This window comes from Monocercomonoides exilis (assembly GCF_001643675.1).
Source record: "Monocercomonoides exilis strain PA203 chromosome Unknown scaffold4-2303458, whole genome shotgun sequence".
Lineage (NCBI taxonomy): Eukaryota > Preaxostyla > Oxymonadida > Polymastigidae > Monocercomonoides > Monocercomonoides exilis.
Window position 1 is genome coordinate 2,214,873 of NW_027150549.1, and position 27,228 is coordinate 2,242,100.

Genomic DNA, 27,228 nt, shown 5'->3' on the forward strand with positions numbered 1-27,228 from the left:
ACGATTTTGTTTATTTAATAAATGAACAGAATTTTGATCAAGCCCTCAATCGTGCTATGTTCAGTCTCCAATTTAATGGAGCATGACAGAAACACGAAAGTGCTTTCGCCTATTACGCACATGCTTTCCTTGAGAACAGTAATGCATTCAACTTGCACATTTGAACGAAAGCGAAGCAATAATTCACTTCCGATTTTGTCTCAGTTTTCTTCAACTATAAAAGATGCAACCGATCTTTCCAAGTCAATAGTTCATTGTAAGCAAGAGGACCCTGATCATACAAATAGTTTTAATTGCTTTTACTCTCGTCTTGCTGGTTCTTTTTTGCAGCTTTTAAAAAGAAGAGACCATTGCCCTTTTAAGCTTATTTATACTCAATTTTTCGATAAAAAAAATGTACCTGCCCAACTAAAACCTTTAAACAAGCGACAAGTTCATCATTTTTTGTGTATTCTTCTGAAGCGACTTGTTCCAGCAAAGCTTTTTGGTTCAACCAAAAATAGAGATCAGTATTTCTTGAATCTCAAGCAATTGCTAGGTTTATCATACTTTGAAACAATGCAACTTACAGATATGTTAAGCGGAATCAAAACAAATCCTTATCGTAACTCTTTACCTCCTCCATCAAATTCGACAAAATCATGTGACATCGACTTCCAGCAATTTGCAACATCTCTTTATTCATTTTTCACACTTGAAATTGTTTATCCTCTACTGAGACATTTTTTCTATATCACAGAACGAGGTAAAGAAGGAAATAGATTGTATTATTACATGCTCGACCAATGGCTTCAACATCAAGAAACTTCAATTGATAACCTTCAGAAAAAAGATGGACTAAAACTTGTGACCAGTTCGCTTCCAACTCCTCCTTTTGAAGCCAAGTGCAGAGAAGAAACTGCAATTAATACAAGAATATCATCATTAGTATCAGTTCTGAGAACACGTTTTGTTCCAAAGAAAACTGGAATGCGGCTGATAATTCAACATAGTATGAATTCACTTAGTTGTAACATATGCCGTCTTGTTGATTTAAATTTTGTGAATATTGTTTTTAAAACTATTTTTATTCCATTAATCGTTCAATTGTTTGAATGGTGTGCATATGACTGAAGATGGAGTAGCCAAACTGTTTTCTCAGAGTTACATTACGAAGCGAAACATGCTGCTGGGTTTGAATCATGGAAATGCACAAATTGTTGGGAGACCAAGAACAATCGGTGAAATCAGTCCTGCTTCTTGCTTTGATTCGCAGGATCCTTTTTTCAAGGCATTTGGAGCACTTTTGGGCGATTGTGACATTCAATCGTTGGAAGAGAAAGAGGAAGAGATGTTGTGGAATGAAAATATACCAGCATCAAAGCGCACTGGAATGGGTTGCTACTCTTCAATGAAAAAGAAGGAAGGAGAGAAAGAATATGAAGGAAAATCCAATTGTGACCAAAATCAAGGTAAAGCTCCATGGATTCGAAGAACGTTATCAAAAGAAGAAGAAAACATCAAAAACAAAGTGAAATGGCAAACATTTGAACTTTCTCAGCGAATGCAATATCAAGTTCAAGATTGCTTTTATATACTCACTCATGTTCGGGTATGACTTATTTCATCAGGCATCATAAGATTGTTCTTATTTATCATTATTTTCAACCATTTTATCTTTCAAATAACTCCTCTTTTCTAAAATGCTTTATAATTTTTCACTACAAAACATTTGTGTGTATTCTTCACATTTTTGATTTATTTTATAAAACAGAAGGCAAATCCTCAACTTTTTGGTGCATCTCTTTTTGGAATTACTGAGCTTTATTCGCGTGTTCTTCCCTTCTACAAGACACTGGTTAATCCAAAAACAGGTCTTTACTCCTTCAAAAAGAGAAGAAAACATCGTTTTGGAGTTCTCACAGCTGACATCGAAGGAGCATTCGATCACATCCAACGAACGAGACTGATGGGATTACTTGATTCCATCATAAAGCACGTATGCTGGGCAATGAAAAGGCGCTTTGCTTTTTTTTTTAGAAATAAATTGTATTTGTAATTTTTATTTAACAGAAGACAAATGAATGATGCATGAAGGAGTGTTTTTATTGTTGCAATTAATGTGTTTTTCATGAATGTTTTGTATGTTGCTCATGTTTAGACATTTTCCGTTAAGAGAACAAACACATCTGCATTGAAATGTGTGCAGATTATTCCGTCGACAGCTTCTGGCGAATCACAAACAGAATCTGCTTTTGTGACTCCACGCAATCCGTATTTCTCAGCAAATAGTTGTTCATTTGTGAAAAAGGTATTTTTGTTTTACAAAGTTTCTAATTAACATCCTTAACATCAATTCTTCTTTTCATATTTCTGTTGCTCCAAACAGTTTCTCTCAGTCACTTTTTATTTCATTCTTGATTTTTCTTAATTTTTCTTAACTTTTTTATCCAATTTCTTTTTATTTATTTGTAGATACACACCTTTTCTAACTCTATCTATTATACATGAGCACATAAACAACCACACCATCAGACTTCCTGTTTCTGTTTCAAAAGCATCAACCTCCAATCAATCAAAGCCAGCAGAAGAAAAAAAGGAAAAGGAAGATTCAAAGAAAATTAACTCTTCAGCTTCTTCAGAAAAGTCTAAAGAACCAAATTCGTCCAATTCATCATCAATGTCATCGATGAAGTATGCCTATTTCACGACGACTGATGGTGTGCATCAGGGCTCCTGCCTTTCCACGCTCTTCTGCAATCTCTATTTGGCATTTATGGAGCGCGAGTGGGAGAAAGAGTGGAATGCGATGCTGGGTACAAACGAAAGCACCCCGTTGACAACATTCGGCGGCGGATCGACTTTTGTGGCGCGGCTGGTGGACGACTATCTTGTCATCACAGACAACCCGCTTTTCTATCTGTTCTTCTTCACGCGCCTCAGCACAGCCAACAGCACCCTCAAGAAGTGGGGGCTGTCCATCAACAAGAACAAGTTCAGGGCAGCTGCTGGTCCGCCTTCGTCTCCCACGCGCTTCTTCGGGCAGAGTCAGGAAGGAGGCACAATCGTCAGCCAGCTTCTGTCGTCGCTGCAGACATCGTCCAGCGATGTTGCTGCGAACTTCCTGAAAATGTTTGGGATGAGCCAAATGACAAATGCTTCCTATGCATCTCGGACAGAAGGTGAATGTGGCGATGTTCTTTCGAATTGCTCGTGTTCACCTTCTGTTCAGGCCCCGGCTGCTTCACAAGAACAAATGCCGATCTTTCTTTCGCCTTTCCATCTTCCATTGACACAGTCTTGGATTTCAGGTGAATCGCAAAGAGGATTCTCGACATCTTCAGCAGCACACTGTTCAAATGCACTGAATTCGCTTTCAACAAATCTGTCGAATGGAAAATTCAAAAGCAGAAGTCATAGGCAGCCAAAAATGCATTCAAAATATTCTATCAAATGGTGTGGATTGGTGCTGAACAGCAAGACGTTGGAATGGCAAAAGGATCAGCATTCATTAAAAGCTCGAGGTTGGTATTGCGTTTTTTTTTTTTTTCTTTAAAGTTATTTTTAATTAATTTCATTTTGTATTTGCTATATCTGATTTGTGTGTGAATGTATTTTATTCGCTTGCTCTGTGAAGCTGTTCTGTCGTATTACACTCGCCCTGGTCGGCGCCCAGTTGCAACATTCCTTTCGACACTGACGACGCAACTGTCTCTGCTCTTCAATCCTCTTCTTCTAGATGCCACTATCAATTCTTATAGTCGTGTTGTGCATAACGTGAAGGCGATGCTGTTTGTTATCTCAACAAAAACTGCAGCGCTAATTCGTTCATTGAAATGGAAGCGGAAGCATCTTGTTGAAGGTTTGAATAATTGAGAAATAACAAAATGTATGAAAAAGAAAATGTTATATTGATTGCAAATTCTTTATTTTATTTCGTTTGACAAAGAAGTTTTTCTATTTACACTGAATTTGTGTTGCGTCATTTTTTTTTTTTTGTATTTTTGTTAATCAGATATATGTGATTCAATAATTACGAATTGCTTAGAAGTTATGAAAAAGACAATAAGGAAATATCAGCTGAATAGTTATTTCACAGCAGACGTATTTGAAAATTTCGTTTCGTTTTATTTAAATTTTTATCTTCGCCAGCAAAACGCTAAGTGAAATAGTTTTTTTTGAACTTTGAAAAAAAGTTAAATTAATTGTTTTCAAATTTTTTGATTTTTCAAACAGTGTTTTAAAAAGAATTATTTTCTTACAAGCAATCACTAACCCAGTTAATCCAGCAAATGATAACGAACATGAATGGGAACAGTTCTCGAATTGATTTATCTCACCCATCATATTTTATGATAGATGAATGGAGGCGAAATGCGTTCCCCCAGGAATATTTTTTCATTCATTTTCCATTCTATCGTTGCACTTTGCATATCTGTAACATATTCATATTTTTTTGAAAGATTGTATGCATTTCTCCAATATACACATCTATTTCCGAGAAATCATTTTTTCACAAATAATTGTAAAGTCTTTCGCGATGCAAAGGGAAAAAGATCTTTTTAAATGTTTTTCTTCTTCCGTTTGTGAATAATATAGTGTCATGTATCATATATGGATTTTGTTTGTTATTGTTATTAATATTAACAAGTTAAAAATAATTTTCATTTTTTAAACTTGTTATTAGCGATGATCACACTTCGAAAAAATCGAAAATTTACTCTTTCATCAGAAGAGTTGAAACATGCATTCCTATCTGGGTTTTATGAATCCTCTTCAACGTTGTTTTCTCATTATTCATTGCAATATATCTCTTATCCTCTCAAAATCATTTTTTCATCTGCAAAAATACTTTTTGGTATGTCATTATTTTTGTTGTTTGCCCTATTAGATTTATTTATAATATTAGCAATTCCTGCTTCGATTATAATTACAACTTTCCAGTCTTCTGGAAATAGTAAAAAGTCGTTTAAAAAATATGAAATAATAATTTCATTTGTAATGTTTATTGGATTGGTTGTTGTTTTGCTTCCTATTGGTTCTGCGCCTGGTCTTCTGGAAAACTTCTCGATTAAAGGAGCTGTATGCATTCTTCATTTATCATTCTGATTTTGTTAAAAAAATAATCAACAACTCATATTATGTAGTCTCTCATTTTTGTTTCCATAAATTTAGGTTGTTTTTATGATCAACATCAAATGTTGCTCCTTCGCTCATTGTATGACAATGCTATTGTTTGATTATTCAGATAAATATGATGTTTTGTTTGTTATTAATAAATTGTTGGTCATAAAAGGCAATCAACTCCAGTAGCTCTATTTTGGAATTCGCTTTTTGCTTTATGTTGTACGAGTATACGTATGTATTTTATAAATCATATATTTTCGTGTTATTATTAATTTTTTGTAGTTATTATAACTTTAGGTGACATCAAACAAGTGATATCTACCTTAACAAACTTGCAAGAACTTGTTCCAATTATAATTATTAGTTGTCATCACACATTGTCTCAGTTTTTCTTGGCTTCTCTGAAGCGAAAATATGGAATATTTTGGAAAAATGTAGTTGCTTCTTTACGAAGAGTGTGTATTTTTAGATTTTCTGAACTTCAAATAATTCCTCTCTTTCAAAGTGCATATCTTTAATAATTTCAATTGTTCTGTTTGGTCATTCGGTAACTATACAGCAAGCTTGCGGAATTACGATTGTTTTGACTTGTGTATTCCTTGCAGGAAATGCAGAGACCAAGAACAGAAACAGAGAAAAATAATCAGCATAAAGTATGAATTTGTTTGTGCTTTTGCAAAGCCTTGCTTTAAGGCACAACGAAAAGGCAATAATGTTATTTTTGTTGAATTGAAATATTCGGATTGAAAATAAATATTTATTTTAATTTGAACAGACAACTTATTTTGAGCGTTTGTTTACTAATATTAGAATCTTTTGATGAATAACATTTTTTATAATTCAACTCACTTTTAGTTTTTGATAACAACATGTTAAAAGCATTCAATCACAATTATAATTCTCACATTTTTGAAATGTTGAAGTTGAAATTTTTGCAAAAATTTTTTGAAGCTTCGAACTTTTTGGTCAATTTTCAATACGCTTTTTCTAAATATTTGATATGGCAAAAAAATATCATAAATAAAAGTATCATTCACAAAGAACGATGCCCTCCTCTAAACTTATATAAGTTTGATGACAAAAGTGCTAAAAAAAGAGAAAAGAAAAAGCCAACGTTGGCATTCAAAAACAAAAGTTGAAACAGCAGTTAGTAAAGAATAGCTAGAACTGAATGTGTAGTGAAATGAACCTCTCGAACCAAATTCAAATTCAAGTTAACTCCTCCATTTATAAATAACATCAACATGAGCAGCTGTCTTCATTTTGCTTTTTTATCCTTTCATCTCTCCTCCGCCTTCTTTCATCGTCGTCCTCATCATCATCTTCGTCTTCATCATCATCTGATCCCTTTCCAATAACAACTACACTATCGCTCTTATCACCTCTTAATCTCATTTCTCCTCCTTTAACTCTCTTTACGATCATGTTTGTAAGAGTGAGAAATACAGAATCCACATTTAGACCTGTTTTGGCTGAAGTCTCAAAATAAGTCATTCGATTCTCAATGGCAAACGCTTGTGCTTCTCCAAAGGACACTTGCCTGTTTGCTTGAAGATCAAGTTTGTTGCCAACAAGCGCACATACAGTTCCAACATCTGTTAGGTTTTCTATGTCAGTTAGCCAAACTCCAAGATTTTCAAAAGTAGTGTGCCTTTAAAAAGTATCAAATTAATGTTTGATATAATAATTGCTCCATTTAAATTTTGCAAACTGTGTGATATCAAAAACTAAAACTACAGCCGCACTGCCTCGATAATATGACTTCGTAACGGCACTTTCGTTCATAAAGATTTTAAAGAATAATTAATGTTAAGAAAATCTAAATATTTAATTAAAAACAAAAACCGAAATCTCTCTTGGCCAGCTGTATCCTAATTATCATTCATTTAAAAAAATATTAGTTCTCTTTCATATAAAATAATCATTCACTAAATGCAAACTGCAATGTGAAGGACAACATTTGTATTTTCAACAATTATAGCTTTATTGGTAACATCGACTGTAAGCGTTGGTGGTGCTTTAGAATAAACTATATTTTATATAATGAATTAAAAGATTTTGTTTAAACTTGAAATCAATAAACATTAAATGCACACATCGTTGTTCTGTAAATCTTCTCATTAATGCTGTTTTTCCACAGCTTTGCTCACCTAAAAAATAAAAAGCATATTGTTTTCAATCAAACTAAACTGATTTTTTCTTATAATAACTCACCTATAACTATAAATTTGAGGTGGATAGCTCCGTCTGGGTACGCCATCTTAGTATGGTACTACCCTTAACTTTGTTTTCAAAAATATAAAGAGAAAAAAAGAAAAATGCCAGCATCTTTAAATAAAAAATATTTTTGGAAATGGTTTGGGAAAATAAGAAGTTTATGGTGGTCAGGAGTCAAAGATTCTTTGAACCTAAAGAAGTTTATTGGGCTATGTCTTCGAGGAAAACAATTTTTTGCTGTTTTAATAATATCACTATTGTCAATGCTTACAATATTTGGGTCAATCGCAAAACATATCAACAACGCATATAATCCAAAAAATTATTTTGTTGATTATGGAGAAGGTTTTCCAAATTTGAAGTATTTTTATTTTTATTTGATTTTTCCTTTTACTGTTCAAATTTTTACCATAATGCATAAGGGATATATAAACATTTTTCTTTTCTATCGCCCTCAATAGTTTATTTACTGTTTATTGCAATTCCTTATGTGGTTGTTTTGGCATTAACTTCATCTGTTTTGTGTAAGAAACTTTCTTCTATCCTTCGAAAGGAATCACCTATTCTTTGTAATGTTCCTTCATACATTCCACAATACACTCGCCTTCACACTACCAAAGGCAATAATTCAATTATGAAGTTGTATTATATGTTCGTTGATATTGGCATGATTCTTGCTCCAACAATTGCAATTATATTTCAAAATATTTTGATTGGAAGCATTCCTTATATTGGATTTATTGTTTCAATACCCCTTCAGTGTATTTATTCGGCTTTTATTTGTTTTTCAAATAATTGGAAACTTGTAGGAAACGAGGGAATGAAGAATATTAGATTGCCTTGTTCAATGGACGTGATGGATATGTTCGTATTTTGCGAAAAAAATTGGGGATACTTCATGGGGTTTGGAACTGTTCAAACGTTTCTGACATTGCTTTTTTCAAAGTTGGTTACCGGAGAATTTGGAAATATGTTGGCTTCTCATTTATTTGGGAAGACTCTGTGCTTCATTTGGGTAGCTCTTGCTTTTCTTGTAACAGAAAAGGCTGAACTTATTACTCTTCCTCAACGCTATCGAAAAGTTACTGGTTCGAATGATGAGTCTCGAAGAGGATTAGCAGAAAGGAGTGATTTATTCAAGATTTCTGAAGGGGAAATAGATGGTATGTTGGAAAAGATTTCTTGGAGATGATTATTTTCATAATTTTGTATTGCTTCATAATTTCTTATTTATAAAGTGTTTCAAATGCTTTTATTATAATTGATTTTTTCTTTGCTTTTTCTTTTTTTGTTTCGATATTGTTTGTTTATGATAATTTAGATTGGCCGATTCATAGAGATGGTTTTGTTGGCCACAATCTTCCTGTGTCTTTTATTCCACGCATCATTGTTGTTATTGGAGAGTTTTTCTTCGACAAGCGTCCAAAATTGCAATAATGCACCCATCTGTTGACTTTTCAATAAATGATTTCTATTACTCCTTCGAATTACTGTTTTCTGGGTATTTTCTTACTTAATATTTAGTTTGTTGTTATTCTAAATTTTTTCAGGAATGACTGTCAAACTTTCAAATATTTATAATATATATTTAATGCTCTGTTATCTAGCAAGAAAACAGTTATATCAAAAATAAATCTTTACATTTAAAAGTTACAGAGGACAATTTAAAAATAATTATAAATGTGAATATGTGTTATAATCACAAAGATCACTTAGAAGAAATTTAATAAAGATAAAAGTTAAACAGTTAAAAGAGACATGTAAAAAATAAATCACAAAATCTTCCATATGTATGAAAAGCTATAAAAAACCTCTGTATGAACGATAACATAAATTTTTCGTTCATTAAAAAAAGAAAGAAATATTCCTGCATCACAAAACTGTTCGGTGTAGGTAATTTTATTTTGAAACTGAATTCGGAGGTTCAGCCATTACATTATCTGCACTCATTTGTGTTGGTGGAGAATATCCTGGAACTTGATATGCTCCTTGAGTTGCAATTCCAGGTTGTCCCATTTGCACTACAACTTGAGGTTGAACATTTGACTGAGCAACCATTTTTGACCTTACAGCATTCATTATCTCTCCATTTTTATCATCAATCATTCCACTTAAAAGGCAAAGATCAATCCACTGTCCAATACCACAAAATCCTCCCGTTAAGCAATAAAGTACTCCCATTACCATATCTCCGAGATAAATTCGCTGCATTCCTGAAAAACCAAAACATGCAGCAAACCATGCAAGATAAGCCATTGTCGACTCAAATTGCCCTTTTCCCCAAGCGGGAACACCTCCAGAAACTGTATGTGCAATGGAATCAGACCATTGGATACCTTCATACGTTCGTGGATCAAAAAGATTTGGACCAATTTGCGGCATTGGCTGAAATCCAGGAGCAGCCATCATTGGTTGTGCTGGTGAATATACTACTTGTCCTTGAGGAACGTAAGGTTGACCGTATGGCATTTGGCCATAAGGAGCCATTTGACCTTGAGTCATAGGTTGTGTCATGCAATCTATTATTTGTATTAAATAATGTGTTTGATCAATTTTGAAGAAAGTTGAGGAAAAAAAGAAATGAATGTGCGATGTTATAAAATGTTCTTTTATAACTTCTATGAACTTAAAATGATGTTGCTGTGGAATATTTACGCAACAATCAGTCAAACAAATGATGAACTTTTCAAAAACAATTATTTCAAAAATGGAGGTTTATTGACATGAATTATAAAACTGTCGGAAAATATATATATTTAAGGCATTATTTGAATTTTAATAAAATATCTGCAACACATGAATGGGACGAATCTTTTTTAAGATTTCTTGAAATGAAGATTTTAATTTTAATATTTTTAGAAACTTGAAAATAGAAAAAAATAAATTCAGACATAAATTTCAGATGAACTGTTTTTTTTTTTTTTTTTTTTTTTTTTTTTTTTTTTTTTTTTTTTCTTTTTGCTTTTTCGAACATTGATCCATTCAAATTTTTTCTTTCTTTATTTTTTCTCTTTTTAAAAAAAAATTTTTTTTGTTTTTTGATTGAAAATCAAAGATAAAAGATGATATGTCATCAGAAAATGAATGGAACTAATTTTTTTAATAATTTTTTTATGCAGGAATTTGGTCCTAAATGATCAAGCTTTTGTTCCTGAAGCATGTTCCATCAATCTGTTTCATTCATTCAAAATAATGTTTATTTTTATTGTTATGTTCGATTAATATTCTCCTTTCTTTTCTTTTTATTTTTTTTTTCTTTTCTTTTCTTTTCTTTTCTTTTTCTTTTTCTTTTTCTTTTCTTTTTTTTTTTTACTTTTTTTTTTTTTTTTTCGATATTTTTTTTTACATCACCATTAACAAAACAAAGACAAACAAAAAGTTCTTATATATTGTTGTATTTCAAATGGAAAAAACGAAAACGTTTTTTTTATATGTTCTGAAAAATGAAGAATGTTCAAAACATTATTATTTCCATGTGGATGAATATTTCTGATATCTAAACATTTTTTGGAGCACAGTCCAAATCGTTAATAATAACATCGGTTTTTGCACAATTTTTTGTGACAATGTCCGATTTTGATAATATACGATGCCACTTTTCACAGAAAAAGACAAAAAATTACTAATTAACAGATATCGCAAAAAATACCGGGCATCACACAAAATACCGGACAAGATCGATTTCTCAATGACCGCAAGAGGATTTATTCTGACATTTTCCCTCAAAATACATCTCATCAATACTAACTCAATTGATAAACGAGACTTTCAAAATAGCCTCATTTGTGCTCAGAAAAAACAATTTTGAAAATATCGGAAAAATTCAAAATTCAGTTTCTCCGAAATTTTCAAAATTATTTTTTCTGAGCACAAATGAGGCTATTTTGAAAGTCTTGTATATCACGTGAGTTCGCATTGATGAGATATATTTTGAGGAAAATTGTCAGAATTATTCCTCTTGCAGTTATTGAGAAATCGATCTTGTCCTGTATTTTGTGCGCAAAATTGATTCACATTTTCCATATGAAACACTCCTCAGAAAATCAACGAAAAAAGGAAAAAAATTGTTTTTGCACAGAAAAATGTGACTTTGCTCGAAAATTGCAATATGAAACGTACTGAAATTCAGTTTTTATAGTTTAGAGTTTATGATAAAGGCATTATAGAAAAAAAAAACAATTTTAGGTCTATTCGTCCGGTTTGAAATTTGTCAGGTTTTTTTTGAAAATGTGTGCTATCAGTTATTCCTTTTTCAAAGAATAAACATGCTCCAAAAAGTCTCGCTCATGCAAATAGCATTAGCAAATAATTCGAAAAGAACAACCTCATCTACAACACCTCTTGTTATGGGAGTAGACCCTTGTAATAACGGGGCTAGTCGATCAAAGAAATGAAATAAAAAGGCAAGATGATATGAGAAATGTGCTGTGTGATAAACAAAACCACTGAGGCGTTGCAAAAAACGAATGTTAATAATGGTGAAAATGAAAAATCATCTTTTATGATAAGGAAAATAATAATAATGATAATAATAAAGAGAAAAGGGTGGGAAAAGTTCACTTTGAGGTGGGAAAGAGGTGTTGTAGATTAGGTTGTTCTTTTCGAATTAAAAGGCGCAAGCCTATTAATTCTAAAGAACGACCGGTTAATCTACAACACCTCTTGTAATGGGAGTAACGTTAATTGGGCTTCGTCACTCCATCACTCATAAAAGTAATTTCCTTTGATCTTACAGTTTCACTCTCTCTTATTGTAACCGTTGCCTCTATTTTTCCAATCTTTTCCTCTCGCTGTTGATCAATTGCATTTGCAGCCAGTTCATTTTGAGTATCTGCTGTTGTGGCGATTGCATGAGAAGGGGATACAGGGAGCAAACAGTCCGCCTGACCAGTTGTGTTAAGTGTTATGCTGGGCATTTCACCAGGCTGGCTTGTCAAAGGCGGTTGTGGGATAAACGCCAAGTGACCTCTCATTTCTGATGATAAGGACCTTGGAGGCTGAGGGACAAGTGCCTGTTGGAACATTTGCATTGGGTTGAGGGACAACTGAGGGGAGAAGGCTTCTGGGAAAGGTCTAGCCAATATTTGCTGCATTCCGGATGATATATTGGACTTGAAATATGATCGTGAAGGTGTATGTGCTGAAGGCGACAACCTTGCGTGATGCGCGATAAGCACCTCTGGCACCCCCTTTAAGGAGTAAGCTGAAATGGAAGCAGCTTTTAATGTGTACGGTCTGAATTCCGCAGGAATCCCAACCTGGTCCATCGTCCGTCTTGCCAGCTTTCTCATTCCATTAACTGAAAGTGGGGTTTTCACCACAGTATAAAGAAGGAATGTGTCATTGTGAGGATATGTCTCTTTCACCCTCCTCCACAATTCCAAGACTGCTCAATAGGGGCAAATTTTTTCTTGATCCGGGCGCATGACTGCGATAGTTATGAAAGATCTTTGTAATTGTGTCTTCATCTTCGTATTCAGGTAGATTGCATCCTGCGTAACAATTGAACGTTGCATGGAGATGGCTGCTAACTCAGCAAAGCGGTACGATGAAAATAACATGCATAAAACGATGCATTTTAATGTGAGGTCATAAAATGTGAGCTGCTCATTCGTTGGTTGTCTTTCATAGAAATCGAAAAATTGATTTGGCGACCACATTGAGGTATACGGTGTTCGAGGGATATGACTTCTGGCAAACGATCTGAAGATAGAGTTCACAATTGCTGCTTCTCCTAAGTCTTTATCGAACACGAGTTTTGAAATGAGTGACATAGCTGAGCGTGTTTGACTTAACACAGAATAAGAAATTCCGTTGTCCCTTAAAGAAATAAAGCTGAGGCAACAACCTTTTATCCAACTGCTCCACTCCTTCGGGCAATCTATCCCATCCGGAAAACCTGTGAACTTGCCAAATAATGCATAGCCATAAGTGTAAACTGTCCATGTCGTCTCGCACACGCTCCCTTTCACTTCCAAGGCAATTCTATTGTCAATGTTATTTCTCTCTGCTGTTCTGCAATAAAACTGTTCACCTCTCTGTCTTACCATAACTTTGCTGCCATGTACTGTCCCGGTGGAAGCGTTGCACCCGCTTGAGTCATTCCCATTCCAGGCTTCAAACAATAATTGCTGTGATTCCAGATTATGCAACGCGTCATTAACTTGTCCAAGAGCTGATTCCACACCTGCCCTCTCCAATTCGGTAGGAGCAGAATTGCTCTCGCTTTCTCTGCTGCTATCTTCCGAAGCGTCGGAAGCAAAAGCGGAATTGGAGGATGTGCCCAAACTATCTCCTGACTCCACTTCCATGCGAGACCGTCTTCGCATATGTGGCTTCCTGGTCCGCTCCACCTTCTTAGTTTGTGGCTTCGTCTTGAGGCGAACGCGTCGATGGTTGGTTGAACCTTCATTTCTTGTAGAACTTCTTCCATAGCTTCGTTGTTTATTTGGTAGTCTCCCGCTCGCTCCAGGCGAGACAGAGCGTCTGCTTCTATATTGTTCACTCCGGGAATGTAAACTGGTGTAACTACTAGCTGTTCCTTTGTCACAAGGCTGTGAATCTTCTTCTATAGACATCTCAGATTCCTTCCTGCTCCCCAACGATTGATGTTGAAAACTGCTGACGTGTTGTCCGATCTGATCAGCAGGCGCTTCATTCTTTGTTCCCTGAGCAGTGGGCGGAAGTGCAGGAGTGATAGTAATATTGCTAGCAACTCCCGGTAATTGGATGATTGTGTTCTGGCTGCCGCCCTGAATGATGTGTGGAAGATTAACTTTTTTCGAGCGATTTGCAGGGTTGTCCCCATTGCTGTAGGAGAAGCATCCGTTGTCAGAATTGCCTGCCATGGATGGAAGGAATTGAGTTTGCGTGGTTTGTTGAGGAGAAGACGGGTTTGCCAGTATTGAATTTGGTCTAAAACCTTGGGACTGAGCCGGAACGATCCACCCCACCCCGCCTTCTTGACTGCCTTGGTTAGGGATTCGTCAAGTGTATTCATGTGCAGGGATGCATCCTGTGCTACAAACCTGATTGCACTGATTGATCCCACAAATCCCGCATAATGCCTCGTTCTCACTTGCACGTTTCTCATAGCGATCCTTGCCCATCTCTTGCACATTGCACACAAGCTCATCCTCCTCTCCTGTTCTAAGCACACACTCATCTGGTTCGTATTCCAAATCCATCCCAGATAAGTGAACACTTGCTTGGGGGCTGTCTCGCTCTTCTCTTTGTTGATGATGAAACCCAGCGTTTCGAACCACTGAGAAATCTCTTTCGTAATCCTTGAGAGTTCGTCTGCGTCTTGGTGAAGGAGGAGCACGTCGTCGAGGTACGAAACACAGCGAACGTTCCATCTCTGTCTCACTTTCTTTTCAACCTCTCGCATCACCTTTGTGAAGATACGTGGTGCATCTTTCATTCTGAATGGCATGCCTTCGAATGCGAAGTACTTGTCGCCGAGCTTGAATGCAAGGTACGGGATGAACGATTCGTTCACTGGAATCTGGAAATATGCTTGCGAAATGTCTAATGATGTTGCAAAGTCTCCCTCTTGAAGAAGCTTCTCCACAGTGCGTTGGTCTTCCATCTTGAAGTGAGTGTTCTTCAACGCGGCATTCAGCGGGCGACAGTCCAAGACTTGGCGGTATTTTCCGTTCTTCTTGAGGATGAAGAATAGGTTGCTCAGACATTTGACTTCTGCTTTCTTCAGCTGCCTGAGAATTCTTGCTTGAATTCCTTCCTTTACCCACCGCGCGCATTCTTCTCGCTCTATTTCTGTGCCGATGAATCCTTTTCCTGCAGCAACTTCTTTTTCTAGTTTTTCTCTGGCTTGCTTCCCTTTCCAAATCGGCTTGATTCCGTTGGAGATTATTCTCCTCACTGGCATGTCTGTCCATGCCTGGAGGAAGAATTTCGTTCTTCCTCCTATGACACCCTCTGGTTTTCCTACTGGGAGGACTTCCTCCCGACAGAGCGGCTTCTGAATCTGCTTGTACTCTTGTTTCTCCTTCGATTCCGTCCACTTCATCGCCATTTGTTGGGTTTTGCGTAGTTCTCCCCCCGAAAAAACCGCCTTCTCTGTGAGATTCTCCCACGCGAACGGCCTCCGATGCTGCTCCTGTATGTGGATATCGGATGTGCTCGTTTAATAACTTCTTTTAGGTAATCTGTGAGCAAGGGATCATCCATTTCCTCTCTTAATGCTCTCGCTGCAGCGAAACCCTGACGTCCTGCCACTCTCGTTATTCTGCTTTCCTGTAATGCTGCCGTTACCAGAGTGAGCGCATCTTCGATTTGTGTCTTTGCTTCTCCGTGTGCTGCGCCTCTCGCCAACAGATGGGCCTTAATGGTAGGGCAGAGCTTCTTTTCAATTCGCTCCCCTGCTTCATCCAGGGCATCCGATGCCCACTTTGCTGTAAACTCGGGTTTGCGAATTGACGAAGGGATGAACGGAGCCAGGGGAATGGAATTATAGAATTCGATTGTTTCTGCCACGTCCCTCTTGTCTATTGGGATGTCAAAAATTTTATAAGATAAGACGCTGCCATAGAAATCTGCAGCCTCTCGTTCCAGGATAACTTGCATTCAATCCTCTGGGTCGCTGTCACTTTCTTCACCTTGGGATTGTGAAGACTGCAGAATCGATGAAAAAGGTTCCGGTTGAGTTATTTGCGAATTAAAACTTGGAGGAGGAAGTAAATTTTCCTGTGACGCAGCAGAAGCACTGGAGGGGGATGGAAAGACTGCCCCACCGCTCGTTGGCCCGGCGGCCTGAATTCCAGGCATCGCTCCCGACGCGAGTCCAATTGTGCTTTGCAGGATCATCAAATAAAAATATTTTTGATCGACTAGCCCCGTTATTACAAGGGTCTACTCCCATAACAAGAGGTGTTGTAGATTAACCAATCGTTCTTTAGAATTAATAGGCTTGCACCTTTTAATTTTTATTTTCTTTGAATTTCTTATGAACCCATTAACTAGCAGGTCTAATCATATTAGGGTCATATTTTTATCAGATCCTATTTTTTTTATTCGATCCTATTTTTTTAAAATCAATTATTCAGCCACCCACATTTCGATTTATTAATAGTATTTTTGGTATATAAGAAAAATATCAGCAACTGAATAAATACATTTAAATGCATAACCTGTTTCTTGTGGGGGGGAAATGGGGGGGTTAAAAGCCTCCCGTTGAAATTCTATCAGTTACAGGTTGGTTCCAATGAATTAAATACAAAAAAATATGCATTTAATGTTCAAAAAATTAAATTTCAATGAAAATTGAAATTTATAATAATAAATTAAATAAATTGGCTTAATGATCATAACCCAAAAAATAAAAAATGAAAAAGGAAGTTGCAAGAAAATCTACTGCGGGTCAGCTGAAGCTGCGAGAGGCGATGCTATCATTCAAATACAGACAATTTCGGAATCCGCTGGAGCGAATGGCGCACATAGTTAACGATGGAGCTGTGCGTATGGTGGACGCATACAACAGCAAAAAATTCAGCAAAATCCGAATCAAGCGTGCGGTGAAGGCTGTTCGGCAAGGAAGGCTAGTTTCAAAAATTGGAAGACCTGCTGTGGTCATTGGAGAAAAAGAGCAAACAGTGCTGGATGAAATAAAAATAGAATCACTGTCTGGAGCAAGCTTAACAATCAAGAAAATGCGTGAACTGGTTTGTATAAATATTCTTTGAAATGTATTAATTAATATTAATTAGATTGAAAATGTTGTTAATGATTTGAAACCAGAAAACACGCCAGATGTTAAAGTTTCTGCGTCAGTTGCCTACGATTTCATCAAACGACATCCAGAGCTGAAGACATCAAAGCCAAAAATTGTTGATGCGAACAGGCTTGCCGCATCATGCCAACAAGTTCTAAAGCCCTGGTATGATATGCTCAACGGATTACATCAGAACAACAGTTACAACAACGCACTGATTTTCAACGTGGATGAGTCTTCACTCAGGGTTCCCGACAGCTCCAATCGGAATGTCGTTCATCCGGCAAATACAAAACCCGGTTACGCTAAATCTGCTGCGCGAATGGCGAATTCTACACTGATTGCGGCGGTCGCAGCAGATGGACAATCACTTCCTTCAGTGATCCTGTGGCCGAGTCTCAAACTTCCTGATGACTTGAAGCCTCTTCAGTCTACAAATCTTGAGATTTGGCCGAACAAATGCGGATGGATGGAATCTTCAACATTTAGGAAGTATGCACTTACAATTCTTCTCCCTTCAATCAAAGAAAGAAGGCAACGCATGTCACTCGACGAATCGCACTGCTTGCTTCTAATCGACTCCCACATTTCTCGAGCAGATCCAACAATCTGGCGAGAGTTCAAAAAAGAGAATGTAGATGTTGTGACATTCGTCCCTCACAGCACACACATCTGCCAGCCACTGGACAGAGGTGTATTTGCCGTTCTGAAGTCAGAAATGAGTTCACAGTACGAAGCACCTTCGTCGTCGTCTTCAGCAGCGAAAAGAATAGCTCTTGTGGAAGCTCTACAACAATCAATTCATTCGGCGCTATCACCTTCGGTCATCAAAAGAGCATTCAAATGCAGCGGCGTGCTGAAAGACTCGTCTGGGCCAGTTCTGATGAAGCTTCCTCAATCATCGACTTATCCTCTTCCTTCTCATAAAAATCGATTTGACTTCTACGGTAAAGAAATAACAGAAGAAAAGGTGCTAAATGAGTGGGATGATTATTTGAAAAAGAAAAGCGAAATGGAAAATGAAAAAGAAAACATTTCTGATGAAGAAAATGATGAAACAATGAATTTCACGAAAAAGCTGAAAAGAAAATTCAAAATACTTCAAGATGAGAACGATATAGAGAAAGAATCATCTGATGAAATTGAAAGAGGAAAGGGAAAAAGAAAAGTCATACGCAAATTAGATTCGAGTTTTGTATTTTTTTGAATTTTTTTTTGAATTTTTCATTTCGAAAAATTTGGGTACTAATAAAAAAAATGGGTACTAATAAAAATATGACCCTATAAAAAAAAACAAATGAATAAATGAATAAAAGTCAAACCATATTGCAAAAAATATAAATAAACAAAAGTTTTTAACTAATAAAAAAAAAAAAGAATTTCAATAACAAATCCAAAATCAACAAAATATAAATAAGAAAATTGATAATCCTTCAAAATGATATTAACAGCTGCTTCAATAACTAGTCAACAAAATCACAGCAATAAATAACAACAATCTCATCAACAAAATTGCAACTGCAATTCTAATCACAAAATAGAAACACTTAAAAAATAAATAAAAAGATAATTATAATAATAATAAAATTTCTAAATAGAGAAGTACATATATTGTTGGCCTGCTATTCATTTGTCCATGCGCTGCTCAGACAAGCCACGAAAACGAACCCTTCCGAAGAATCTTTTCCCAAAGCACATGAATTTCGTGATTAGCGAGCGGTTCATGAAAATTCCCTTGATTCCTGTTCATTTTTGCGTTTTCTTTCTTCTTCTTTGCTTCCTCCTCTGCTCTTTTCTTTTCTGCTTCCTCTGCCTCTACTTCTTTTTGATCTTCCTTATCATAATACTTGTTGATCTCATCAATCTCCGCACTCAGTTCTTCAACACTCAGCCCCCTTTGAATCACATTTATCAGCCTCTGTTCTTTCTCTTTTTCTCGCTTCTCCTTCGCTTTCGCCTTCTCTTTCGCCTTCTCTTTTCTTTCTTGTTCTTCCTGGTTTTTTCTAATTTTTTCCGCCTTTCTCCTTTTCCACTCCTCTGCCCGTATTTCCTGCATTTCTCTGCCCCTCTTACACACAGCTAATGCCTGCCACGCAAGCAGCACTTTATTTGAATCCACTCTTTGCTTCACCCACTTAACATCCCCCTTCACCAGATACAGCCCCACGCAAAATGCCACATACTCAACAAACAACCACACCAGCATCGGAACCAGCGACAGCATCATGTTTCTTTCCATCTTGTGTGCCCGCTCAATCAGCTCGTCGGTCACAACCACTGCTGACATGAACCGCTCTGCTCCTTCCCACGCCTCTCCGCTCGAAGTCGGAGGGTCAAATATCCCAATCCCGTCCAAGCACAGTGCTGGAATAAGCACAATAGCAATCCCAATCGTCGATCCAAACATAATCCCGCAGTACCGCACGTTCTTGCTGCATATCGTCTCGAAATCATAAAATTTCGACAACTTCATGTTGAATGCAAAAATATGCATCGAGATAATTGTTAGGAACAACGGAATGAAAGTAATTGTCCACGAGCTCGTGAAGTTGTCTGTTTGATCGTCAACATGCAGCAAGCATTCCAATCGCACACGTTCACATTCACACAAAAAGAACAAAACAAAACAAATTAATAAATGAAATGAAATGAATAAAATCATAATTCTTGAGTTAAATAAATAAATAAATAAATAAATAAAAATATAAAGCCTCTCTTTTCTTTTACTCGCACTCACTCATTCATTCACCCTCCTTTAACACTTTGCATACAGCACAGTTTCACAGAAAAGAACACCCACGCAAAAACGATTCCAATCAGAGAAATAATAAGCATGGACAAAGTTAAACAACAACGCTTTGGAAATTTTAGCCAGTGTGATACATAAAACCCTTCAAATGCCATTGAACAATAGAAAAGCAAAAAATAGAACAAAAGAGAGAATAAAATTGTATCTGAGTTAGTAATCAATCGTCCATCTTCTGTGAATTTTTGTGTGACTGTCTCTGTGCCAGCCACTTTTCTGAAAAGTGCATCATCAGTAATCTTATTTTCCATGATACTCCTTTGAGGATACGGCTTTGTCACTGGACCATCAACCAAGCGATTGCGGATGTTAAATGTGTGCTCATTCCCATTCACAAAATTGTCAAGATCATTGCACAAAAAGAAAAGCACAAACAAAAAGCTTCCTCTCATCACTGTTAATACAGCAAGTGAAATCCAAAAATATTTTTGCTTTACCAAATACAGAATTAAGAAAAAGAAAAACGATGTCAACATCAATAATGCAACGGTGAATTGGCCTTTCGATCGTGATAGGCTGAACGAAAAGACCGATCTGGTGACTTTGTTCGTCAAAAGATTCGACACATGTTCATCATCGGCCAGCTTGTCGAAAACTGGCCCACGGATAAAATTCGTTGTGTAGAAGATGGCAAAGAAAAAGAATAAAAGAAACAGCATCAGTGATATCCACATCAATGTGAACAGAATAAAATTTATCCACGGATGTTCGATTGTGCTTTTCAGATCTTGAAAATCCATCCAGAAACCATGTCTTTTCCCAAACAGCACTTCTGGAAAAGTTCCATACAACCGAATGGTATCTTTCCATCCTTTCGGGCTCAGACCAAACCGGGTTTTGTCCGCAACATCCTGAAAACAGAGCAAGGCAAAATTCAAACCAACAAATAAACAAAAATGAAAAGAAGTCCATCAAAAAAAAAAAAAAAAATTCACTCGCTGTGCCTGCTCCAGCACAGCGCAAAACACACACATCAGCATTATTTGGATCGTACGTGTCCAGATCCTGGAACTCGTTCTGGTTCATGAAGATGTTGTCTCTCAGCCTTGGCAGTTCTTCAACCACAATTTCATGCCAAAACCTACATTCAGCCAAATCCCGTAAATTTTGATCATTAAAAAATAAAAAATTCTTCACACTCTTCTGTATCCAGCATCTTTCGGAAAAACTTCGACGTCCCCATCAGCCCCATTTTCGTCCTTGTATCGCATTTCCTTAAAATCCTGCCAATTTTTCAAAACCTCAAAACCCAACTAAAAATCCCACACCGCTTCCATATGTCCATCGGCACTCCTGCACCACGTGCGTTCAAACACAAACCTTCCATTAACCGCAAAACAGCAAAAAACAAAAAATGCACACTTTTCACATCCACCAGTCCACAATCTTCATCTGAAGAGCTGCTGGACGTCGGGTCTTCAATGTCTGTAACCATGGGAATCGACTCTTGGATCGCTCTCTCATTTCCTGCGTGGCTTAAAACTTCTGTAGATTTCATCGATCTGGTATATAAATTGTTTTGTTAACTGATTCGCAGTTGTCCAATCGACCGCATTCACTCATTTGGTTCATAAGCATTGCTAGGCAATCTGGTAATTTTTTTGGAGTGTTTTTGTGAATTTTCGTAGTCAATAGAAAAATATATTAGAGATGCTCTCTTCAAAAAATAATAACAAAAAATCAACAGACTCGATGACAGTGCAGCAGTCACAGGTGAGGATGGGCGGAGGAAGGGACGAGGGATGGATGCAGACGTGTGACGCAGACACGCACGTCAAAAATGTTGCTGATTCAGTTTTGGAGCTCAGACAAGAAGGACGGGGGAAGAAGACAGCATACAGCGTTAACGAAATGGCTTGCAGTTTTTGTGCATAATGCATTTGGGTTTCGTTTTTTGTTCAGCGTCCATCCACCTGTGAAGCAAAAAAGGCTTGTTCGAAAGAAACGGGAACAGTCTGCGGAGAAAAGAAAAAGGTTTGAGTGCTCGTTGCTGCCTGTGCACTGCAAGACATGTTTGGAATCGATTCATACTATGTTGCTATTTTGCCCCTCGTTTTGCGATGCAATGCTGACTTTTTGGTAGATAAAGGCGGTGAAGAGGAAGGAGATGAAGAAGAATTCAAGAGCGAAATAGACGAGGACGATAACTAGGAGTACGAGTTTGTTGAAAAAGAAAAGGGGCTGGAGGAGGGAGCAGGACAAGTACATTCTGAGCAGGAGAGCATGGCTGATTGAAACACCGAGTTGGAGAGCAACCAGAAAGAGCCAATGAACCAGCTGGACGAGGACGATGAGGACGATGACGTCGAGGAGGATGAACATACCGGAGAACGGTCAGATGGCAACAGCAAGGATGACACTGAAATGAGCGGGAGTGAGATGGAGGATCGAATGGCTGAGAGCGAGGAAGAGGAGGATGAAGCGAGCGGAAAAGAGAGCGAAGAAGCTGAATACGCTGTGAGCAGCATGCAAGAGAAAATAGAGGAAGCAAGCGACTGGGAGTCTGCAGTCTCATCACCTTCTGGAAGCAGGCTGCATCTTTTTCCACAGCCATCTTCAGAAGAGCTGAGGAGGAAGAGTTCTGTTGTGGATGAGAAAGGAAGGAAAGAGGCAGAGAAAAGCGATGCTGAGGTGTGTGGTGAGGGTGCTTCAGAGACTTTGGGCAGCATGCAAAAGCAAAAGGAAGGAGTGCAGCTGCATCATTTTTGATATCTCTCCAACAGCTGCAGAAGGTTCATCAACCACAACACCAGGAAGAGGAGGAAAGGGGAAGGCGACTGGAAGAGCACCATCAGCAGAAGTGGCTGAGAGTAGCGGGCTGGATGCGAAGCAGGAGGTGAGGAGGCTGAAGGCAAAGTTGGAGGAAAAAGACGAAACGATCCTTCGGATATTGAAAGAGAAGAAGGAGGAGGCAGAGAAGATGGGGAATGAGCGAGAGCGGGAGAAGAGCAGAGAAGAGTCAACGGAGAGGAGCAGGGAAAGGGAGCGGGAACGAGAGAAGAACAGGATTCGGGAGCTGGTGGAGGCAGTAAAGCGAGAGGAGTAGGAGGAGGGGAAGGAAGCAGCGCAGGAGAAGATAAACCGGCTGAAGAGCACGATGAGAGGGATGGAGGAAGAGAAGGAGGAGCTGGGAGAGAGGCAGGGAGAAGTGAAGAGGACAGTGGAGGAGCTGAAGATGGAGAAGGAGGGAGGCAGAGGCGCGTCTGAAGAGGAAGATTGGAGAGATTGAGAATGAAAGAGATCGGGATCGGCGGTGGTATAAGACAGCGGAAGAGGAGTGGAACAGCGAAAAGGAGGAACTGGAGAAAGAAATACGATCACTGAAACAGCAGCTGCAGACGCCCCAACAACAACAGCATTCCACTGAACACTCTTCTCCATTGCTCAAATACACAGCCGGAGAAGAAATCGCAGGCAGAAACGAGCAGGTCATCTACTTATTTGAAGAGCGATCATCAGGAGTATGGGGCATCCAGCGCTTTCAGTGAGGATCCTCTGTCCTCTTTCTCTGCCGCTTCAGATTCAGCCATCGGAACATTCAGCCTCTTCTCAGCTGCTTTCTCGCTCTGGCCAGCACCTTTTGCCGTCTTCTTCTGCCTCTTCAACAACATCTTCTTCTTCCCATTTAACTGCTCCGGATGCTGCTTCTTCATATTCATTAAGCACTTCTTCGTCTGAGAACGCCTATTCATTTTTGGATGGCTTTCCTTCTTCTCGTCCTTCAACTGCGAGAAGAACTCTGCGAAGACTGTGCAATGATAGTGGCATTATTAGCGATGCTGTTGGCGAAAGAGAAAAAGAGAAGGAAAGAAGCAGCAGAGCTAAAATTGAGCTCGATGAAGAAATTGAAGGACGAAACGACAAATATGGAAGGAATGACCGAAGAAAAGGAAACCGTCGATATCCAAATACACTTTCTTCTTCTTCTTCTTCTTATTCTTCTTCCACATCATCTGGTTGAACCTCTTTCCATTCTGTATCTGTATCAGAGAAAAAGACAGATATGACGAAGAAACGAAGTAATTGATAGTCGAAGAAAAGAAACACATACGTGAGAAATTTAAAGAATGAAAATGAAAGAAAACAAAGGAGATTCAAAAGCGAATGAAGAGAAAGAGAAAGAAGATTATGAACACGAGAGTGGATAAAGAGGGAAGTCAGACAGAGAGGATTGAAGAGACTGTTGAATGAATGGAAATGAATGGAAAATGAGGTGAAAGAAGATGGAAGAACATCGAAAAAAATTTGTGATTCTTTTTGTCGAATGTGGATTTGGGAAAAATATGTCGAAGATAAAAAAAATAACAATGAAAGAATTGAGACTAAATTTTTTTTCTTTATGAATTTTGTTCCACTCAATGCTATCAAATGTATTTGTCAACTTTTTAACTTTTCAATATTTTTTTGATTGGGAATGAAAGACTTATAATAATATGACAGTCGAAAACATTTGGAGTAAGTCATTGTTTTTTTCATAAATGCAAGAGTGTTGTTTCATTTTAGTGTTTTTTTTTAGAAAAAAATGGTTTGAGTGAGGGCCAATATAATTATTTCGAAAAAGAATTTTTAAACAGATAGACTGAATCAGTGATGCAATAAGCGGGAGCCTGTTGATGTGAAAGTTGTTTTTTCAACTTGTGAAGATGCTTGAAAGATTAAGAAAAAAGAAAAGTTAATGTTTCGACAAAATAATAAAAGTATTTTTTGAATTCAGGATTTTTTTTTTAATTTGAAATATTGAACACTGAATTTATTATTGTGAAAGAATGCTTAAGATTAGAACTGTTAAGATTTTCTTTTTTGAAAAAGAAAAATTGAACCATAAGTACTTATTTTTGTAATGGTAAGTGAATATCTATTTTCATTTTTCTTGATATTTGGTCTTTTTTATTAACTTTTGATGAAAATCAAAGACTACAATACATCCACTTTTCCCGCCACAACTATGGAAGCACTTTGAAATGTTGCTAAAAACTCCAAGAGGATCTGGAAATACAAAGGAGATCGCAGAGAAAGTATTCCAATTTGGAAATTCTCTTAAATATGAAACAATAAGAGATGAAGTTGGAAATGTTTTAATACGAAAGCCAGCATCAGCTGGAAAGGAGGACTCTCCATATGTCTGCCTTCAATGCCATCTTGATATGGTATGATTTTTTGTTATAATTATGATATTTGTTTTTGCAAATCTTTTTTTAATCCAACGAATTATATTATTTAGGTATGCGAAAAGAGTCCAAAAGTTGATTTAGATATGACAAAGTGCGAAATTACTCCAGTTGTTGTTGAAGATGGTGAGTTTGGACCAAAGTTGATGGCAAAGGATACAACGCTTGGTGCAGACGACGGGATTGGTGTTGCAACAGTTCTTGCAATTTTGGAAGACAAGGATCTTATTCATGGCCCATTGGAATGCTTGTTTACAATTGATGAAGTTTGAATCATTGTTGTTACACTTTTTTAACAATTTTTTAATCATACGTATGTTGACATCAAAATATAAAAGGAAGTTGGAATGGTTGGAGCTCGCGGGATTAAACCAGGATTTTTAAAGGCATATTTTTTTTTCTCGAAAATTATGAAGCTTTTATTTTTTTTTTGAAAAATTTATCAATACCAACAGAGTAACTTACTTGTTAATCTCGACTCAGAAGAAGACTGGAGAATTACAGTTGGTTGTGCTGGAGGATTTAACGTGGATCATACTCTTCCAATTGAAGTTGAAAAAGATGTGAATTCTTTAGAAGGATGCGAAGGTTTGAAGAAAAATATAATTGTGAAAAAAGCAAGAACTCTAATGAAATTTATTCCTTTTCGATGAAAAATTCCTCAAAGCAATCCATGTTTCTATATCCGATTGCATGAGCGGTCACAGCGGGTGCGAGATACACTTGGGAAGACTAAATCCGATTATTGCACTTGGACGATTGCTCAGACGTGTTGAAAAAAATGGAGTGGAATTGCGTCTTGCTATGATTGCTGGAGGAACAAAGCGAAATGTTATTCCGGCTGATTCGAAAGCCATAATTATTGTTAAGAAGGAAGAAAACGAAAAAGTTCTGGACATCATGGAAGTTGAATGGAATGGTTTGTGATCATTTGAAAAAAGAAAAAAAAAACATAATATCATTTATGGAACACGAATGATTTTGTAAAAGACGGATAACTTTTTTGCACCAAAGCATTTTTATTGAATATTTAAACATCCACAATTATTCTTTCTGCTTCTTAACCAAACTGATGTTTCCTCTCTGTTATTTTAGCCATTCGCGAGGAATGCGAAGCGATTGAGCCGAATGTTAAGATGGAGGCGATTGTTGTCTCAATGCCAAGTGATCCATCTGCTGTGCTGACAAAGGAATCATCACACAAACTGCTGTCTGCTGTCATCACATCTCCACACGGAGTGTTGAGGTTCGAATACAAACAAATGAAAGAAACGGAAACTTTTTATTGATAATAACTTTTTTGATTCAATCACAATTTCTTTTTTTATAATGATATAATTTTTATTTTTTATTTCTTTTGATGCTTCAAAGAATGTCACCTGTTGTCCCTGGACTTGTTGAGTCGTCCATCAACTTCTTTTCGGTGCGTCTCAATCCAGAGTCATCCACCGCTGCATCTTCAGAAGCCTCATCGTCTTCTGCAGCGTCCTCCTCAATCGTGCTCTCCTTCTTCGCCCGCTCCTCCAGCGATTCTCAGCTCGACCTCATTTGGGAGCAGCTTTTGGCGCGGTGCGAGCTCCTCGGGATGACAAGCGGGCCGCAGCAGAACTTCTACCACGGCTGGCAGCCAGACACATCCACGTCGCTCTTCAAGGCGACCGACAAGGCATTCCGCGAGGCACACGGAAAGGAGCCGGAGATTTATGCTGTCCACGCTGGGCTGGAATGCGGCATCCTCAGCGGAGCACTCGAGGGCCTCAAGTGCATCTCGCTGGGACCTTATGTCACATCTCCACATACCACACAGGAAAGCTTACATCTTAAATCAATCAAGCCTTTCTACGATACAGTGAAGAACCTTCTGAAAGAACTCTAAACCATTGCTTCGAATGAGTCATACCAATTATTAATTGTTTAATGCAATTGCAGACAGCTTCAACATGAAAGAGGAAAATTTTATTTGAAAACATTTTATCAACAAATTTATTTGTAGTCTTTTTCTTATTAATTTTCAACAAGATTAATTGCTTCTTTTTATTATCTTCATTGACCTTCCTCAACACTGAAAAATGAAAACATTCATTAAATTATTTTAATACATCTTCAATATGATACACATTTTTCCTTTCTATTCAAATCAATTAAAGAAAACAAATTTCGATAACTTGAAAATAAAAAATTAAAATTTCGATCAAACC

At 37.3% G+C, this 27,228-nt stretch overlaps 13 protein-coding genes across 13 annotated transcripts; 8 read left to right on the top strand and 5 right to left on the bottom strand.

Annotated features, from left to right (window-relative positions):
- Positions 1 to 47: 47 nt before the first annotated feature.
- On the top strand, positions 48 to 2,490 carry MONOS_7317 (putative telomerase reverse transcriptase; the record flags this gene model as incomplete). The annotated part of the gene is made up of 5 exons (XM_067877631.1): positions 48 to 991; positions 1,116 to 1,591; positions 1,754 to 1,978; positions 2,141 to 2,290; positions 2,455 to 2,490. Exons 1-5 carry the CDS (start codon positions 76 to 78, stop codon positions 2,488 to 2,490), a joined length of 1,803 nt encoding a protein of 600 aa, XP_067734963.1. The 5' UTR covers positions 48 to 75.
- A 169-nt stretch (positions 2,491 to 2,659) lies between these two features.
- MONOS_7316 (uncharacterized protein) lies at positions 2,660 to 4,146 on the top strand (the record flags this gene model as incomplete). Its single annotated transcript, XM_067877630.1, has 3 exons — positions 2,660 to 3,503; positions 3,617 to 3,841; positions 3,995 to 4,146. 3 exons carry the CDS (start codon positions 2,660 to 2,662, stop codon positions 4,144 to 4,146), a joined length of 1,221 nt encoding a protein of 406 aa, XP_067734964.1.
- Positions 4,147 to 4,321: 175 nt separating this feature from the next.
- On the top strand, positions 4,322 to 6,000 carry MONOS_18549 (putative UAA transporter family). The gene is made up of 8 exons (XM_067871578.1): positions 4,322 to 4,445; positions 4,511 to 4,602; positions 4,667 to 4,837; positions 4,889 to 5,061; positions 5,127 to 5,197; positions 5,276 to 5,337; positions 5,389 to 5,561; positions 5,612 to 6,000. Exons 1-8 carry the CDS (start codon positions 4,354 to 4,356, stop codon positions 5,747 to 5,749), a joined length of 972 nt encoding a protein of 323 aa, XP_067734965.1. The 5' UTR covers positions 4,322 to 4,353; the 3' UTR covers positions 5,750 to 6,000.
- Positions 6,001 to 6,061: 61 nt separating this feature from the next.
- On the bottom strand, positions 6,062 to 7,374 carry MONOS_7315 (Rab14). Its single transcript, XM_067877629.1, has 6 exons — positions 7,321 to 7,374; positions 7,203 to 7,256; positions 7,047 to 7,135; positions 6,952 to 6,977; positions 6,818 to 6,880; positions 6,062 to 6,757 (listed from the first exon to the last, which is right to left on the bottom strand). Exons 1-6 carry the CDS (start codon positions 7,364 to 7,366, stop codon positions 6,346 to 6,348), a joined length of 690 nt encoding a protein of 229 aa, XP_067734966.1. The 5' UTR covers positions 7,367 to 7,374; the 3' UTR covers positions 6,062 to 6,345.
- A 769-nt stretch (positions 7,375 to 8,143) lies between these two features.
- On the top strand, positions 8,144 to 8,944 carry MONOS_7314 (uncharacterized protein; the record flags this gene model as incomplete). Its single annotated transcript, XM_067877628.1, has 2 exons — positions 8,144 to 8,486; positions 8,645 to 8,944. 2 exons carry the CDS (start codon positions 8,144 to 8,146, stop codon positions 8,758 to 8,760), a joined length of 459 nt encoding a protein of 152 aa, XP_067734967.1. The 3' UTR covers positions 8,761 to 8,944.
- MONOS_7313 (uncharacterized protein) lies at positions 8,889 to 9,863 on the bottom strand. Its single transcript, XM_067877627.1, has one exon. It carries the CDS (start codon positions 9,835 to 9,837, stop codon positions 9,223 to 9,225), a length of 615 nt encoding a protein of 204 aa, XP_067734968.1. The 5' UTR covers positions 9,838 to 9,863; the 3' UTR covers positions 8,889 to 9,222.
- Positions 9,864 to 12,002: 2,139 nt separating this feature from the next.
- Positions 12,003 to 12,614, bottom strand: MONOS_7312 (uncharacterized protein; the record flags this gene model as incomplete). Its single annotated transcript, XM_067877626.1, has 1 exon — positions 12,003 to 12,614. One exon carries the CDS (start codon positions 12,612 to 12,614, stop codon positions 12,003 to 12,005), a length of 612 nt encoding a protein of 203 aa, XP_067734969.1.
- Positions 12,615 to 12,713: 99 nt separating this feature from the next.
- On the bottom strand, positions 12,714 to 16,152 carry MONOS_7311 (putative reverse transcriptase; the record flags this gene model as incomplete). The annotated part of the gene is made up of 4 exons (XM_067877625.1): positions 12,714 to 14,289; positions 14,352 to 15,445; positions 15,601 to 15,833; positions 16,011 to 16,152. 4 exons carry the CDS (start codon positions 16,150 to 16,152, stop codon positions 12,714 to 12,716), a joined length of 3,045 nt encoding a protein of 1,014 aa, XP_067734970.1.
- Positions 16,153 to 18,027: 1,875 nt separating this feature from the next.
- Positions 18,028 to 21,366, bottom strand: MONOS_7310 (uncharacterized protein). The gene is made up of 6 exons (XM_067877624.1): positions 21,225 to 21,366; positions 21,131 to 21,155; positions 21,002 to 21,085; positions 20,835 to 20,943; positions 19,828 to 20,713; positions 18,028 to 19,609 (listed from the first exon to the last, which is right to left on the bottom strand). Exons 1-6 carry the CDS (start codon positions 21,358 to 21,360, stop codon positions 18,702 to 18,704), a joined length of 2,148 nt encoding a protein of 715 aa, XP_067734971.1. The 5' UTR covers positions 21,361 to 21,366; the 3' UTR covers positions 18,028 to 18,701.
- A 188-nt stretch (positions 21,367 to 21,554) lies between these two features.
- MONOS_7309 (uncharacterized protein) lies at positions 21,555 to 22,013 on the top strand (the record flags this gene model as incomplete). The annotated part of the gene is made up of 3 exons (XM_067877622.1): positions 21,555 to 21,616; positions 21,765 to 21,874; positions 21,946 to 22,013. 3 exons carry the CDS (start codon positions 21,555 to 21,557, stop codon positions 22,011 to 22,013), a joined length of 240 nt encoding a protein of 79 aa, XP_067734972.1.
- Positions 22,014 to 22,130: 117 nt separating this feature from the next.
- Positions 22,131 to 22,908, top strand: MONOS_7308 (uncharacterized protein; the record flags this gene model as incomplete). Its single annotated transcript, XM_067877621.1, has 2 exons — positions 22,131 to 22,500; positions 22,586 to 22,908. The coding sequence occupies 2 exons, from the start codon at positions 22,131 to 22,133 to the stop codon at positions 22,906 to 22,908; spliced, it is 693 nt and encodes a 230-aa protein (XP_067734973.1).
- A 417-nt stretch (positions 22,909 to 23,325) lies between these two features.
- MONOS_7307 (uncharacterized protein) lies at positions 23,326 to 24,317 on the top strand (the record flags this gene model as incomplete). Its single annotated transcript, XM_067877620.1, has 1 exon — positions 23,326 to 24,317. One exon carries the CDS (start codon positions 23,326 to 23,328, stop codon positions 23,821 to 23,823), a length of 498 nt encoding a protein of 165 aa, XP_067734974.1. The 3' UTR covers positions 23,824 to 24,317.
- Positions 24,318 to 24,687: 370 nt separating this feature from the next.
- On the top strand, positions 24,688 to 27,146 carry MONOS_7306 (putative Xaa-His dipeptidase). Its single transcript, XM_067877619.1, has 8 exons — positions 24,688 to 24,705; positions 24,776 to 25,009; positions 25,084 to 25,296; positions 25,369 to 25,416; positions 25,486 to 25,618; positions 25,698 to 25,949; positions 26,126 to 26,276; positions 26,402 to 27,146. Exons 1-8 carry the CDS (start codon positions 24,703 to 24,705, stop codon positions 26,904 to 26,906), a joined length of 1,539 nt encoding a protein of 512 aa, XP_067734975.1. The 5' UTR covers positions 24,688 to 24,702; the 3' UTR covers positions 26,907 to 27,146.
- The last annotated feature ends 82 nt before the right edge of the window (positions 27,147 to 27,228 follow it).